This window comes from Bactrocera oleae, chromosome X (genome assembly GCF_042242935.1).
Source record: "Bactrocera oleae isolate idBacOlea1 chromosome X, idBacOlea1, whole genome shotgun sequence".
NCBI lineage: Eukaryota > Metazoa > Arthropoda > Insecta > Diptera > Tephritidae > Bactrocera > Bactrocera oleae.
The window spans coordinates 31,514,494-31,532,412 of NC_091541.1; the positions used below are offsets into that span (position 1 = coordinate 31,514,494).

Genomic DNA, 17,919 nt, shown 5'->3' on the forward strand with positions numbered 1-17,919 from the left:
TGAATTTGGTTTTCCGAACAAGGCATTTCATTTCGAAATCCCATCAAAAAATTATTAGATTTCTAGAACAGGCAAAGTCGATTTTCAAAGCGAATCACTTTGTTTGTATGTGAAAGTGATATACAGAACATGGCTGGAAAACATTTAAACTTCCGAATATAACTATGAAAGGAATATCAAAATGAAAAGCATATAATGAGCATGTCGCTTCTCGCCAACGAAAACCGGTTTATGCGGCAAAAATAGTCCTCGTCTGAACAGTTTTGCGTGTTCGCAATGCAAGTTTTGTGAACGATTTTCCACACGCATTTACAATAATAAAACTATCTCTAGGTAAGCTAACCACAACTTGGTGAAAACGGTTCTGTCAGCTAAAACTATCATCCACTTAAGCTACCAGCGGTGAGGATACTATTAACCGGGTATTGAGAAAACGGCCCTAATACTACCTATTTTGTATTAGCACAATTTTATACCGATATTCGATTTTTTTCAAGTGGCAACAAAAGTTTACCTGTTTGAAAAGTACTAAGTGTGTTGTAGGAATAAAATACCTTACCTTCGTTACTAACTGGTCAGACGTGTTCGAAAAACTCAAACATTTACATTTCTAACAACACACTCATAATTTCGAATTTTCAAAACTATTGGTACGGAAATTTCATAGCAGGTAGTTTTTTACACATACTGTCAATAAATGCATGCACACCAAGCATTCACATCCTCTATGGATAGAGGGGATCATTGCTCATATTTCTTTAAAAATTAAGACGGCCATATAGGGGACGCTATAGAACCATGATTAATGACTTTTTCGTGCCTGAATTGGAGGATGTTGATGTGGACGACCTTTGGTTCCAACAGGACGACGCTACATACCATGCAGTCAATGAATCAATCAATTTATTGAAGAAAACTTTGAAGAGCGCATTATCTCACGTCGTGGGCCTATGGCGTGGCTTTAAAGGTCGTGATCGAAAATTGGGCCTCTGGGCTGGAATTTATTCAAGCCAACGGCGGCACTTGCACGAAATCAATTTTAAAACATAATGCAATTGAGTAAATAATCTTTATAATTAATCCAGATAATTATCAAAATGTAAATCGTTCTGGCCATAACCACACTATAATATATTATAAAATGGTAAAATTCAATATTCTCATTAAATTTGGTTAGGTTACTGTAGAACTTTGTAAGAAAAGTGGGCTTTTATCGATATAACCATATATTATTCAATTATGATTCAATTGCTTACGGTTTTTGCGAAGTTTGAAGTTTTGGTGGGATAAAAAAAGTTATTTCCTAAAATATTTGTATTGGATATAGAATACAAAATTCCAAATACAAAAAAATATGTAATAACGGTAGTATGTAAATATAATACATAAGTATAGCTTTTTTGTTATTTTTGTTGATTGGTCATTGGTAGGATGTCCATGTATTTCTATTGAACACGTTTGTTCAAAAATTTTACCTTTAAAAACGTATCCAGACGAAAAACATGTGTTTCTATACAGCAATAAGTTGGCACAGCTAATTTAGCAAATTATTAAGTTAAAGATCGGTTCATCAACAGCAACGTTTTATTTTACTAAAACAAATAAAAGAAAAAGCAAAACAATGAAATAAAACTTAAAAATAGATTGCATTAAATAAAAGACATTGCGATAAATAAAACAAAAATTAAACTCGACTGTGTTACACGAAAAAGAACTTGATTTCGAGTTGTTCACACAAACTACTTGTGAAAACTGAGTTAAATTGACAGCTGTGACGTACGCTGCAAGGAACTTGATAATCAAAAATAGTTTCAAAATGCCGTCGCCAAGGAAATAACTTACAATTATTTAAGGTTTCCTCCGAAATAAATAATTTGCCTGAACGATAAAAGTTGAGAAAGCAACTTTAGAATATATTCAAAATCCAGATTTTTTGCTTTTTTCAACTTTACCTTATCTCTCCAATAAGATATTCGTTTCTGCAGAAATTGATTTATTTACTTTCATTTTATATCAGTTAATCGATATAACGAAATATTCAAATTCCGTAGTATATCAAGTTGCCCCTCGACTTGATTGGAAAAATTGATTGACGGCGTTAAAGTTCGAAAGGTGAAAACGTGGATGTAGGAAAGTGTAAATGTATTGCAACTTAAAAGCAATTTCTTGATCGTGTCACGTCAGAGTAAAGATCAGTTGTAACAAGGATGAAATGATGCGAGACTCTTTGAATCGAGAGAGAGCTGTCAAAACCCACATTTTTTATAACATTTGCCAACCATGCCACTGTCGAAAGAAAATGGATTGGGTATTATAAAAAAAACTTTTGGGTATTTTGTATTTCAATATTATTTTTAGGTGCTCCGTCCCCGAGTAGGCCTTTATAACGCATATACATCCCTATATACGTATATTTATATAATAAAATTTTTTAAAAATCATATAAAATAAAAAAATTGCATATAAATAAAAAAATATTATAACAAAGAAACAAAACAAGTCATAATAAAAGATCATGGTTTCATAATGAACGTTTCAAATTAAATTAACAAATAAAATTTAGTTGCACGTTATTCAAATGTATTTGTGTCGTTCCTTGAAATTTCGTTTCGCACTGCTTTTGTTAGCTATTTTTAGCTGGTTTATTTCTGGCATCCCGCCTTTTTTGACATCAGCTGTTCGAAATTCCCTGATTTTAATAATCAGGGAAAGAGAATAACAGAAAAATCAGCGAAAATGAGAGAGTCTCGCATCATGTCATCCTTGGTTGTAAATCAATAATGACTCATTTACATACACTTTTTTCGCGTTGCTTGATAATTCATATTTTAACAACGTAGCGAAGAAAGCAAAGGATATTCCAGAATGAACGCTTTGCCTTCAGTGTTTCTAATAAAAAAGGCAACCGTTGCTGCGTTTTGCGCCGATGTGAACTCATTCAAAAACATACACCAAATTTTCCTGTCAAAGCAAATGTCCGGCGTAAAGCGAAGCAAAAGTTCTATTGAATCAGCCATATGGAAAGCTAAGTTCGGGTATGGACGGATATTCTATACACTAACAATTTATAAGAATAAAGAGTGTGCAACAAAAAATTTTGTTTATGAAATATTCGGTGTTAACGTCGTCTTATCAACCGGAATTTGGAAAATAAATTTTCAGATAATAAACTTAATTATATTCAAGAAAACATTCCCTTACAATGCTAATGAGATACATAATAAAGAAGAAAGAAGTCCGGATCTCCTGAAAAAAAATCGGAGGGAGCTAGTTTTTCCCAGAAGATAGAAGCGTTCGTAACGAGCTCGAAAGTAGCCGGCACAATGCCTGGAGCTAAGCTTTGTTTAGGTGCAAGGGCTGGCATTACCCATGGGGCTAAAGCTTAGCCTAGATCCAGGAAGACAATAATACCAGCGGAAGCCAGAACCAAACCCGATAGCCAAAGTATGACCAAAAAGTGAAGCGGTCAGTAGTGCATCTGTCAAAGAATGGCCTTTCTCGGGGTCATTGTCCTTATATTTTAAAGTACGCGGAGAAGCGTTGTGCTGCCTACCTTATCAGAAGGATACAGCTGCAGTCACTAACCAATGAGAAACTAACAAAGGTCTCCATTGATTGCGCGAAAGCGATTCTACCCATGTTATGTTTATGTTACATCGTTATATCAACCGCCACCAGTGGCAGCCAAGAGACAAAGTTCAGCTGAAAAAGCTAAGCCATCAGCCAAACAGCCGAATGCAAAGGGTGTGACACTCTCTAAATCATTTGCTGATGTGGCCCGAAACCGCATTAGTATTAGTTGAGGGAGAACCCAAAGGAAAAATTCCTAAAGACCAATCGTAGTCGGTGCGAGCTGCAAACGTAGAACTGGAGGATGCTACTTAGCAATCCAGGTCTACCATCGTCATGCACAGATGCGAGCTGGTACCAGGGCTAAATCAAAATGATTGCATGCGACGTCGAGAGATCGGTCGAACTGTACAAAGCTACTTAACCAAGGTACGTTATACCCCGGAGCTAAACTGGTAGCGGTGGTTAAAAAAGACATGCCGTCCAGACCAAAGAAAAGGGTCTGAATCTCGGCTACAACATCGAGGCCGAAAAGGGGCCGGAAGATCAATTATGGGCTTACGAAGGTGAGAATCACAACTTACAAATCGGACGCCGCTGCTGCAGACCACCTTGCATCGGGAAACGACATGGATGAATTCGAGGATGATCATATGGAATCCTCGAGTGATGTGGAAAGTATTGAGCAAGGTGAGTTTTCTTCGGGGTATTAGCTTGTAGACATACTCTCGAAACTTTACACTAAGAGAGATGTCTTGAGCGACTCATAGGGAAATGCAGATAAAACATTTTAATGCGTCATCTACAAATAAATCTAAATGGTAATAGAACAGCCTGATTTTGTCCTCATTCAGGAGCCATAGGCAAATTGGGGGCGCATATGTGTGGACTGAGGACACCGAGCTGCAAATTATACATAGCTAATTGCGAAGGTAAGGTTAGGGCATGTATAATGGCTAAGAAAAACCTGACCGTTATGTTACATCGTTAAAGCAACCAATACATAAAGCAGTAACTTGGGAGACAAGCGAAAGTGGTACCGAATGATGTCAAGTTATATGACATATGACGAGGAGCAAGTACCATCGCAGCTGGTATAAGAGCTAGTACGGAACAGCTAGTCATCCAAGTGCATGATTATACTTGAACGTGATTCATATGAACACCACACAATATGGGATACCAAATACATCAATGATAGAGGTGAGTGTCTCTTTAATTACTTACTAGGCACGAAGCTTTTGTTGTGTAACAGAGATAATATGCCCACGTTTATCAAAAGAAATCGACAAGAAGTATTAGATATCACACTTGTGTTGGAAGAACTGTTAAATTGAGTTTTTGAAGAACACTCCTTTTCATATCACCGATACATTAAATGTATAATTGAGAAAAGTTGATTGTGATTCCCCCATTTCAACCAAAGAACGTTCATAGTATTTTACTGACAAGCATTATTGGCTTGTCCAATAACACGAAGTAAGGGAAGAATTCTCCTCCGAAGGGAGGAAAGAGCAAGCAGGGAGATACATTGGCAACAACTTCAGGGCATACACCATGCCAGACTGCTGTTGGGGGGTTACGACCTCAAGCGGTTTAAAGCCATAACTAATCTCCCCAGAAGCAAATTCCGGCTACTGGCAGCGTTCTACACCGGCCATTGCAGGCTCAAGAAGCACCTCTTTAACATGGGCATAGCCTCTTCTGCAAACTTCCGGTTCTGCGACATAGAGCCGAAAACCCCTGAGCATCTGCTGATGAACTGCACAGCAGTCTGCAGACGCAGAATCAAGGCCCTGGGATCCATGTTTCCACACAGGGATCGTATCGCCTCACTAGCACCCAGCAGAATTTTGGAATTTATCAACATGCTGGGCCTAGATGATACGATATGACTTAGGGGAGGGCACAATAGACCATAGGTCGCGGTGCATACCTCGAAACTAATCTAATCTAAGGGAAGAATTCGACCCACATGGTGGTCTCCCGAACTTAAAAAATTACAGAAGGATTGCAGGATGCAGTTATATGTAGCTAAATTATCCCAAGATGAATAGGATTGGAATAGTTACTACAGCCTTCTAAGGTCAAACAAAAAAGAAATAAGAAAAGCAATAAGAAACTCTTTGAAGTATTTTTTTAATGACATCAAGACTACGACAGAAGCGTATCGGCATAGAAACATTATAGCACGGTCGGTGCATAACATTGGGTACCTTCAGAAACCCGACCACAGGTGGACGGAATCCAGTGAAGAGTCCTTAAGCCTACTAATGGATATTCACTTCCTAGGCAGCTCTAAAAACCATACGGGTAAGTATACACCAGACGGTGGAGTAGTGATAGTTTCCATTGCTGTAGATATAGTATCAGAAAACACTGTACATAGGGCGTTAAGCACTTTCAAGCTCTTCAAATTGCCTGGGCCTGATGGTATGGTCCCAAAACAAAATAAAATTCTGGTTAGTAACTATTCTTAAAAGGGCGCTAGAATTGAACTATATTCCCTCGTTATGGAGGAAACTTGAAGTAGTATACAATATATACCAAAATCTGGTAATCTCACATATGTACAAGTCCAAATGATTTCAGACCAATTAGTCTTTCCTCATCGCTATTAAAAACGTTTGAAAGACCAATAGAAATACACATAAGAAAGAAATTAAACCCAGAAAAACTGGGAGTTTCGCAAAATGTGCATTCTAAACGAAAGTCTACGGAAAACTTTGAATAAGCAAAACATAAATGTATGTATATACACTTTAAAACAGCACTAAGCTGAGTGATAGCAGAGATTGAAAAATGTATGAAGGGGAAAGAATACACCCTTATATCCTTTCTAGACATAGATGGCGCCTTCAATAACATCCAGCCAAAGGCCATAATGAGCACGCTCAAAGATTTGGGCGTCTCTGATCTTCTTGGGGATTTGATTGAACAGATGCTCATAGGTCGGTCAATAATTTACCGCTGGGAGCTTCAACGATGTGCAGATCTGTTTAAAGAGATATGTGTGTTATCTCCACTTCTCTGGGTCTTACCGATGAATAAAATGTTGTTCGATCTAAAAAAGAAGGGGGTACATGTCGTGGTCTACGCTGTTAGAGGTAAATTCCCAAATACCCTCCCAGACAGAGGTAGTATTGTTCACAAGTAAACACAAAACTCCAGAAGTTATGCCACCGTTATTAAATGGAACCAGACTAACAATAGGGTGTAGAGCAAGTCACTTCGGACTAATTTTAGACAGGAAGCTTTTATGGAAACCAAACTTAGACGCTTGGGTAAAGAAGGCAGCTGCAGCACATTACACCTGTAAAATGATGGTGGGCCCAAATGGGGATTAACACCTTGGGTATCTCATTGGCTCCACACAGCAGATGTTAGGACAGTTATGACATACGGTATATTGATATGGTGGCCAATAACGGAAAGGCATGCCAGCAGACTAGGTACACCATATAATGACTATTGTAGAAGCTGTCAGGAGGTAGAAGAGGAGGAGACTATAGAACATGTGAATGTAAAGCTCTGCATAGAAAAAGAATCGCAACCATGAAATCTTTTTGCGGTTCTGCCAATATTTGTGAAAAAAATATTGCATATGGATTTAACATTTTTTAGTTGGCGCAATAGTAAATCGCTAAGACCATATTTGACTTATTAACTTATAACATGGATGAATTCGAGGATGATCATATGGAATCCTCGAGTGATGTGGAAAGTATTGAGCAAGGTGAGTTTTCTTCGGGGTATGAGCTTGCAGACATACTCTCGAAACTTTACACTAAGAGAGATGTTTTGAGCGACTCATAGGGAAATGCAGATAAAATATTTTAATGCGTCATCTACAAATTAATCTAAATGGTAATATAACAGCCAGATTTTGTCTTCATTCAGGAGCCATAGGCAAATGGGGGCGCATATGTGTGGACTGAGGACACCGAGCTGCAAAAAAGGCTCTGCATAGAAAAAGAATCGCAACCATGCGGTTCTGCCAATATTTGTAAAAAAAAATATTGCATATGGATTTAACATTTTTTAGTTGGCGCAATAGTAAATCGCTAAGACCATATTTGACATCTTATTAACTTATAATAGAGAATAATGAAAATTATTTTATGTAGTATATGGAAGTAATCCATGGAGGCGTTTGTTTCACTTTCTTCGGCACCAAATTATGGTTTATGCTGGATAAGTACTGAACCACTATTACCACTCGACTACACTACTATAAGGAAAATACGCCTCCTTACTTTCATAAAACATAAATACGTATGTACCGATATGTAAAATATACCCTTTAACGTTAACTTCGGATGCAGCGAAACTAGAACATCCTTCAAAAGAAAAGGTTTCCATACAAGTACTTGATATTGATTGGTCAGTTTGTATGGCAGCTATATGCTATAGTGGTCGGATCTGAAAAATTTATTCAGAGATTTAAGCGTTCGGGCAGCTTTCTGTTCATATAAAACAGTTTTGCGTTTTTATCATTCCCTCCTGGACTATTAGAAATGTATAAAGAAATATGTTTCATCGTTGCAATGTTGGATATACTAATACTTGTTGCGAACGATGTCTCGATTTGGAATTTTAAAGGCACACTTACTTGTACAACCCGTTTTTTAAGATTAACTTTTTTTGCGATCTCCTCAAGCATTTTTCTACTTGGATTCGATTCATTTTGATAGCATTCATATAGAAAATTTAATTGCTCCGGCAGTATTGTAGTGCGTAATCGTTTGCTTTGTTGTTTTTCAGAAATACCAGTGACTGTGTTTGTTGTTGTGGTAGAAGACCCAACGGTAGGTTTGTTATTTAAATTTGTAGTGGAATTCGGTGATGATGATGTAGTCTCTGCTAATTGTCTCTTATCGATTGCTTGTCGGGCTGATCCATTATTCCCAAGACCGTTGGTTTCATTTTGTGCTTGTAGTAAATCGTTATAATGCTGCTGCTGTTTACTTTTCTCTTTGGATTCGTATTTTTGATTGACATGAAGAAAATCGTTTAAATGATCAATATACTCATTATTAATTGTTGTTGTCGTATTTGATTTTGATGACACATTTGATGCTTTACGCTTTGTCAAATTATGTTTTTGATTTTTTCCGCATCTGGCAAGAGATTTACTTAAGTCCTTGAGCTTATGTTGCTCATTGCTATAAGAAAATGGAGATTGCAGACTAGTAGGGAGTTCATTAATTGGATCCATTTTCGCAAATTTATTTGCTGCTTGTTCATTATCCTTATTATCATTATCGTTACTACTCTTCACTATGTTGATTCGGCTATTGTGACCGTAGATTTCATTCGATTTTTGATTATTGTCATTAATATGATCATCAGTGTCAGTACAAGTTTCAGCGTCGTCAACATCCATGCCACAACCATTACTACTTATTTCGTGGTCGTTGTTGTCATTATCGCAATCTGTAAAATTAATACTACTATTAGGGACATCCAGAGAGTTTTTCAATAAACTCATATCGGTTATATCATACCGATCAACTCTAGGTGTGGTTGTATGATCACTATTCGATATTGGTATCGGATTATTTACATGTTGGTATTGTGATGTGGATGTTGGCGACGCTGCCGTAAGGTCATTTAGTTCTTGGTTCGAGGCATTTAACTGAAAAAACCTTTTTGATTCATTCAGTTGATAGTACTGGAGTAGAACGTCTATATTTGGTTTGTTTTCACTACCGAAAACGCCCGCTTGGGACGGCAAAGCACTCATTTGCTGTGTGTGCTCATTTTTTTGATAATATTGATACAAGAAATCATAATTACTACGCTTTCGTAACTCACTTTGGTGGTAAAAATTTGTTAAATATTCCATTTCGATTTCTGGTTCATGTGACTTTTTTTGTTGTGCTTGAAATTGTTGCTTCAATTCGTTGTTGCTCTCGTTTTGCATAAAATACTGATATAAAAATTCGTATTTTTTGCTGTTTGATAACGAAAATGAGACAGGGTTGCTGATTTCACCATCACCGGTGCCAAAAATTGATGACACATCATCTGCTATTGAAGATGTTTCAGAGCACTTACGTTTTTTTGCGGGTGGTTGGTCTTGCTGTTCTAGGAATTGGTGGTGCTGCTGATGCGTGGCACTGGCAGCTGCAACTTGCTGTAAGCTTTGCAATATGCTGCCAAATGAACCGTAAGCCTCTGGTATGTTTGTAATTTGTGTGGTAAATAAGCTGGGATTCATTAGGTGTAGTAGCTGATGCTCACGGAAATGTTCGTAGTAACTGAATTGTAATTTGCATTTGTCACATTCGTATTTTGACTTGTGCACTGGACCTTGCGGCAGCAATTCACTGCTATCGCTGCGCTCACGCTGTGTCTGTGGTGGAGTGGGCGTAGTGGATGGACTAAAATCAGTCATTGACATTGACGATTTACCATATAAATGCTGTGGCGATGTAACGCCAGGAGCTGTGCTGCTAGGTGATGTGCTGGAAACGTTGGCGGTACTTGACAACACCGCTGTTGCTGCAGCATTAGAAATATGTTGATGCTGTAATTGATACGCACTGCTATTATTAATGTCCATCGAAGAATTGGAGTCTTCTGAGCTGAGATTTTGTGCGATCTGTGCTGCGGCTATTTGTGCCTTGGCCGACTTTTTGTTATTTTCTTCTTTAAAGCAATGATTTTTTTGATGGCGTATCAACTCGTAATAGCGCTGAAATGTCATATTACACTTTTTGCAGGCGTAGTTAATATTATGCTTTTTCTCTTCAGTTTCGTAAAGTGAATTATTTGGTTGATTTTCATAAATCTTACGCTGTTTTTGGCGAGCATTCTAAAAAATAAAAAGGATTAAAAGAAATTATATAGGCGTATAAATAAAAATATTCAAGTGGACTTTAGGACGTCCAGATTTAAATTTTGGTTTGTTACTTTCATTATAAAATAATTAGTAATTTTCATTACATTAGTTACATTTTCTAGATTACATCAGAAATAAATGCTTTCTTGCTTCACTCGGTTATGAACATACTATTTTAAGCTTCTACGGACGCATTTGAAAAATCCCAGCGGTTTTAGGGTTTTTTTTAGCAGCGGTTCTTGTGGAGAAAGTTGCTCAGCATTTAGAAACTCTATCTAGTACATTGTTCATAATATAATCGTCCTAGTGTTATGTTACCCTCGCCAAGTAGATCATTTTGTGTGCAATAGATAATGGTTTCTATGCGATGATGACTTAACAAAAAAACAATGATGGGAGAGCTTAAGAATCGGAGTTTTAGAATACGAATGCTTTTTAAGAGGAAAATACTAATAATTATTAATTATTATACTACTAGAAGATTCTGCCGAGCGTTACTGCGGCTATGGTATACATTAAATTTAAAACAGTGAAAATAATATTCCCATATAAAGACAAAAACGCTAGTGCTGATATAAGAACCCAAGGAATTGAACTTGAGGTCTCATCGACTTCACATGGTGTGTCCAAGAAAAAACCCGCCTTATTAAGCATGGATAAAATGATCCGAAACTCTTTGATTCGAGAGAGCGCTGTCAAAGTCCACATTTTTTATAACATTTGACAGTCTACCACTAAGGGAAGAAATAAGTTTTGAGATTTTTTAATGTATTTCTTGGGTATTTTTCGTTTTCCTTTTTTCAGGAAAATATACATAATTAAAATTAGTTTAACAAGCTAGATATCCTATATGACGCCTAAATATATGTACGTGTATATTTTAATCACAAAAGATTTTCAAAATTTACTTTTAAAACTAAATTCAACAAAATATTTTAATATTTCAAAACACACAAGTTTTTAATAACCTAAACATGATCCTTATTTTTTTTTTATATACTCAATTAACAAATATCTTTTGATAATTTATTCGGAAGTCAAAGTTTACATAACATTTGCTGGGAATTCTAACCAAAATAAGTATATACGTTGACAATTGGTACTGCTAAGCAAAACAATACTCTGCGAGAAAATACCCGCTCTTTCTTAAATACAAAACTATATTGAAACTCTTTAAATAAAGATTACAAATATACGTAAAAGTCAACAAAAAATCTGATCTCACAAATTACCCACTGATTTCGCAATTTATTTCTGCGGGATTCTTAGTGGTAGTTCATTGTTTTGGTTGTCATCTGTTCAGTAGCTTATGAACTCGTGGTTTTTCTTGGCAGCACTGAAAGTTCATGAGCTCTCTCAGAAGGCAAAGAGAGGAGTTTCGGATCATTTTATATATGTTATTAAGCAGCAACAATCAGAATATTCTGTATACATACATACTTGTATACATATCTAGTATTGCAATAAACTCTGTTACAAAGTTTACAATGCATATAGCGAGAACAAATTCTCAGAAAAGTGTCGTTATTTTTTATTATATATATTTTTTTTTTTATCATTTATATATAATATTTTTTTTTTATTATATACACCATATATGCATGTGTTGTTTTGTGCTAACTTTACGACATACATACATATTGATATGTAGGTCGATTTATTTCGTAAGCTTCTAGCTGCACATTGGCACATACACATATCACTTCGAAGTCGTTCGGGTCTCAAACGTTTAACACATCGACGACGACAAGAGAAAGGCAGCATCTGTCAAATATTATATTAACATACACCAGAGAACGTATATCATATGATATACGTTATCTGCTCTGCTTATGAGCACAGGCAGGGATAATGGGATGCCCAACTCGTCTCTCACTGGAAATGAGAGCGCAATTGATAAACGTCAAAACCTACTGAACTCAAGCAACTGTCAAAGTTCAGTAGGTCTGACGTTTAGCAATTGGAAAAAGAGGGACGGCCGGATTAAAATCCTACAGAAAAATATGTAAACAGAGAGATTTGTGCTGCTGTTGAAGATCACTAACAAAAATTGGAAAACAATGAAAATGAAAAAAAACGCGAAATTGAAATGTATGTGATGATATCTTTTGTGATGTCATGCTAGTGGTATTGATTTTCAATTGAAAATTTTTAAAAACATTTATTAATTGAGAGCTAATACATTTATTCTTTTGATTACGTATTGAAAGTTCAAAAATCAATTGTTTAATAAATCAGAAAATCACAAAAAAAGAGTATAAAAAGTTTCTGCATATGTTTAACGGATACATGTATAATAATATTTAATCTTAATAAATGATGGGTATTTTAATTTAAATTCCCAAAAATTATTATTTTGTACCATCTGGCTACAATGGAAAATGTTATAAAAAACGCTAATTTTGAGGCGCTCTCACACTGGAAAGAGTTGGGCATCCCATTATCCCTGGTTGTCGCTGTCGCTAAATTAAAAATGTTCATTGCTCAATTTATATAGATGATTTTTTACATATTTAGCTTTTCAGTTATAATTTTTCTTAATGTAAGAGATCAAAACTAAAATCCAACTATTAACAAATAAGGAAGTACTAAGTTCGGGTGTAACCTGATATGTTGCAACTTGTAAGGATCAAAGCCGGGGAAATACCTTCAGGTGTTAGCAATATTACAAAATGTAGCGAAGGGTTTAACTTCATTGTTCAACGAAATCGTGAACGGATTAAAATCAAATTTGGTATTATATTACCTTATTTTGAAGGTCATAGACTTTAGTTTTATTACTAGATTTTAGTTTGTTAGATCAACTCAACCGAAGTGATATAATATATATTGAGTTGATGTAGAAAACGTCAGCTAGAGGATCGGAATTCATTATATTAGGGATATGAGGTTTATAACAAGGTGTAGACCCATTCCATGCTAATTCACCGCTAAATCACACCATTTTAAAGAAAAAACAGAAGATTTTATTGCGAAGTAGCAAGTGGGTGTGGCCCCGCCTCTTATTTAGTTAAAGCCATACGTCTCCTAAACCATTCCAGATATAACAAATTTCACTTTGCACAGAATAAATAATTTTGACTTTTCCTTCGACAGCGTGAAAATGGATGACATTGGAAGATAACACCGCCCACTCCCCATATAACGGTTTTGTTAAAAACTACTAAAAGTTCATTAATTCAATAACTAAATGCTTCAGAGACATTAAATTTTACATCCAAGGTGGCACAAATGTTTTTAAAGGAGCCGTTGTCAAAATTGGACGATGGGCGTGGCACCGCTTCCCATCTAGCACAATTTTAACTTCCATATGATAAACTTTCCAGTATACAAATCAAGCATCAAAAAATATATTGGGACAAAACTTTCCACAAATAGTGCTTTTGAGGTATACCATCTCAAGTCTATAAATTGTCAAAATTGGACCATAGCTCTTCAAGCCGCCAGTTAGGGAATATGGGGACCCCAGTGCTTGGTGCTAACTTTTTCCCGGAAATTCCGGTCAATCTGTGAGATATACTACTGCGATTCGGAGAGAGCCCCTTTCTGATAATAGTATGCTTGATTGTCAAAAATGGATTAACTTTTGTCCAAACCTTACATCCCTAAAATAAGGCATGGCGATTCTTTGATTGACGTTATCACATGAACTTATAATATTAAATTTAGCTTCTTCAGTTAAGTTTAATTCCTATACATATATCTCATTTGAAGATGATTTTAATACAATGTTAGCTGCCGTGAAGTAAAATATGGTAATAAAACTAAGTGAGTCTGTGACCTATAATATAACTTAATAAAATACAAATTTGATTGTAATCCATTTATGATTTCGTCCAATAATAAATATTGAATTGTTTCGCAACATTTATATATTATTTGAAGTTTTCCTAAAACATGAGGGTATTTTCTCTGCAAATTAAAAGAGCATAAATGTTGGATTCCACCCAAACTTAAGCTTTCCTTACTTGTTTATTTAATACGTTTATCTATTGACAATATAATTACCAATTAAATGAATGATTAAAAGGGATAAAAACTGGTATCGAAGGATTATGGATAACTACAACAAATGACGATTTACGTTTTCATCATGGTCGGCGAGCTGCATTAGCACTTTCGTTGAAAATCTTGAAAATCGTTGATAAACAAATGCTTGATTTTATTCGCCAAAGGAAATAATTATCAATATACTTCCTTAATTGCCAAAGTCTTCGAGCCCATTCTCAGTATCTCACAGATGCAGCGATACGAAAATCAAACATTGTGCTGTGAACCGAAACTTGGATACACAATGATGAGAACGTTAGCATATCAAACATTTTTGTGTCGTCAAATATATGGTAAAGGACCGAATATTTGAGCAGAAGGTGTTGCGATCTTTTATAATGAATGCGATACATTACACATCGGCACTCCACATTTCAATCGCGCACATACAGTGTGTGGAATTGGCGTTATCAGCTTGAGAAAATATAAAATATCAAATAGAAAAGAAATTGTCGTCGCAGCGATCTACATACATATCTTATAGCGAAAACAACACTCATGGCGGTGCTGCTCTCCTTGGCATTGGTGCTGATCACATACCATTCATTCTCGGTGGTGACTTTAATGTAAATTTTGCGAAGGAATGCTCCTTACCACTACTTCACTTTTTTCGTGAAAAATTCGGTTTAGATATGAATAACGACCAGAAAATTGCCACGATTAAATCAGGAACAACCATTGGTGTTACATTCATCTGAAATCTACACTATTTTGAATCACGAACATACATATGTATGTTTCATACTTCAGTTACCATAAAGCCATAATATCCGCTACCTATACGTGCTCCGACAGAAGATAATGTGCCGATTGATTTTATTTTTATTTATTATATATATTATTATAAATTGTATGATTTGCTTTTGCTTATTATCATTGGAATAGGGAGCTAAAGAAAATCGTATTGCGGTGATTGCTATACATAAGTGTGGATACTTCATACTTCGGGAATGTTTGTTTACGCATTATTGGCCGTTTTTCCCAATGTTCTACAGTAGAGGCAAATTATGCACAACAGATGCAAGCGGCTTCTTCAGTGGCAGCTAACGGCCACACAATTTCCTTTTTACAGATGAAAAAACTTTAACTGTTTAAGAAGTTATTATAAGCAAAGTGACAAAATTTACGCAAAAACTTCCAAAGACGGAAAAACTGTTATTCCAAGGGTCCAACGCGGTTACCATCCTGCATACGGCCATACAATTTCCTTTTTACAGATGAAAAAACTTTAACTGTTTAAGAAATTTGTATAAGCAAAGTGACAAAATTTACGCAAAAACTTCCAAAGACGGAAAAACTGTTATTTCTAGGATCTAACGCGGTTACCATCCAGCAGCTGTAATAGTTTTGGGGGGGGGAGTCTCCTGTAAAAGCGTTACAACACTTTACTTCTGTGAAAAAGGGCTGGCTCAAAAGTGTACCAGCAGGACGTTTTAGGTGGCGGGGTAAAACATTTAGGCGATACTTTCTTCGATGGAGAACATTGGATCTTCCAGAAAGATTCTGCACAAGCACACAAGGGCAAAACCATCCAGTAGTGGCTTAAAAACAATGTTCCTGGTTCCATAGCTGGAGATAATTGGCCGGCTGGAAGTCCAGATTTGAATCGATAGGACTACACTTTGTGACCAGAGTGGTAGAACATGGCCTGTCGAATACTCTCAGAAATTTGGAGAGTCTCGATAAATCTTTGGTTCGAACAGAGTCGTCAGCACCAATAGAAACTATGCGTGCTGCTTTTGATCAACGGCCGAATCGTTCGATGGCTTGTGTGAAAGCAAAAGGTGACCATTTCTAATAAAATTTTGTACATCGCTTATATAATATATGCATTATTAAATAAAAATAACTTTATTAAAATGTATTGTAGTTTAATTTTTATAACGGCCTGAACTTGTACCAGGAGTTATGGTAGTACTAAGAATGTATATATGGTAGAGTTGAGGAATACGAACAAACAATGCGCCTGTTAGCATTTGCAAACATTCCATACACGCGTAGGTGTAAAGAAAACGTATAAATAAATATTGATTAGATAAATCGCGCTCCTTAGCCACTATTTATGAATAGATTTAGTGCACTCTGTGATTTTACAGTTGCTTAATGTTTTTATTGTAAGTTAAAATTTGGGCCAGAACAATTTCTTACCTGAAACCAGACAACAATAACTCGTGGAGAAAGCAATAATAGCTTGCTTAAATACTCCAAATCGCTATCCTTTGGATAGGAGTTATTCTCAAAGAATTCCTGCAGTACCTTAATTTGGTAGTCCGTAAAGCGTGTGCGATTTGCGCGCTTTCCGCTCGATGTGGACGATGCATTCGATGAATTCGAATTGGTGTCAAACTGAGAAGTCGGTGAATTTTTGTCGAAAGATTTGCTGGTTTGAAAATTTTTCGGCGGGCCCATGTTGTTACCGTGCATGTTGCCAACATTTATATTGCTGATATTATGGCCGAGCGGCAAATTATCCAATTGTTGATTTATTAACTCATTAATGCTGGCATAGTGTGTCGGTACAACTGTAGAACTGTTGTTTGGTGACTGAGGTCTGGAAAGGATGTCCGAACTGCCGCTTTCTGATTTGGTTTCATAACTGTATAGGTTGATATGCTGTGGATGTTGCTGGTGAATATTTTGATTTGATTGACCATGCAAATGTTGTTGCTGTTGATGATGCTGCTGCAACGCCGTAACAGGAGCCGTTCCCACTACTGTGTTTCCCGGTATTTCAAGAAGTTGTTGTTGATGTTCAGACGCTGACAATGCGGATAAATGCTGTTGTCGTTTATGCAGCAGCAATGCCGATGACGTGCTCAATAAATCTTTTTCGTCGTTCTTATGCAGTTCTCGTTGCCTTTGCTCTTGAGGTTGCTGCTGTTCATTTTGACGTTGTGAACTCCCTGGAGTTGTAATGTATGCCTCAATATTATCATCTCGGGGTTCAGCTTTGATGTCAATCAATAACGAAGAATCGCCACTTATGTCTGTCATAGTGGTTGGTTTTTCTTTTGAATTATTTTTGGGATTCGATTCATGAATATTTTGCTTTTGTTGTTGCTGCATAGAGTTATTCTGTAAATAAAATAAAACATTAAAAATACCAATTTGACAGTAACACTACCTAGTTATAAAACGGCATATGGTTTGAATATATTATAAATAATTACACTCGTATATACATATATATATATATATATTAATTGTTGTAGTAAAACATACCGATGCCGTAGGTAAATCCTCGTTCAGCGGCGTAACTTTTGCTTGTCCAGTGCGTTCGTATTCTTCTAAATTTAGTGTTGTAGATGGTGGATTATTAAAGTTGTAAGGGGAATCTTTGTTTCTTTGACGTTCTTTAAACAGCGTATTCCGAAACCAATGCTTGACGACCTTTAAGTCAGTTAACAATTTTTTTAATTTCCTTCCTTCTTGCAACATTATTTCTATTAAAG

The 17,919-nt window shown here is 36.1% G+C and overlaps 1 protein-coding gene across 9 annotated transcripts in view; it reads right to left on the reverse strand.

Annotated features, from left to right (window-relative positions):
• The window catches only part of zfh2 (Zn finger homeodomain 2), a 193,786-nt gene that overhangs the window by 24,497 nt on the left and 151,370 nt on the right, over nt 1-17,919 (reverse strand). For 6 of the 9 annotated variants that reach the window (XR_004977376.2, XR_011397413.1, XR_011397414.1 and 3 more), the window contains exons 10-12: nt 17,690-17,857; nt 16,616-17,542; nt 8,183-10,390 (exon numbers count right to left, since the gene is read on the reverse strand). Coding sequence is in view for 4 of the 9 variants with exons in the window: in XM_036367160.2 (XP_036223053.2) it covers nt 8,183-10,390; nt 16,616-17,542; nt 17,690-17,857 (3,303 nt within the window). In the remaining 5 variants the exon portion in view is untranslated. Of the gene's footprint in view, nt 1-1,475; nt 1,593-8,182; nt 10,391-16,615; nt 17,543-17,689; nt 17,858-17,919 lie in introns of those variants that run through there. The other 3 variants (XR_011397415.1, XM_070112768.1, XM_036367164.2) reach the window with 3 other exon arrangements.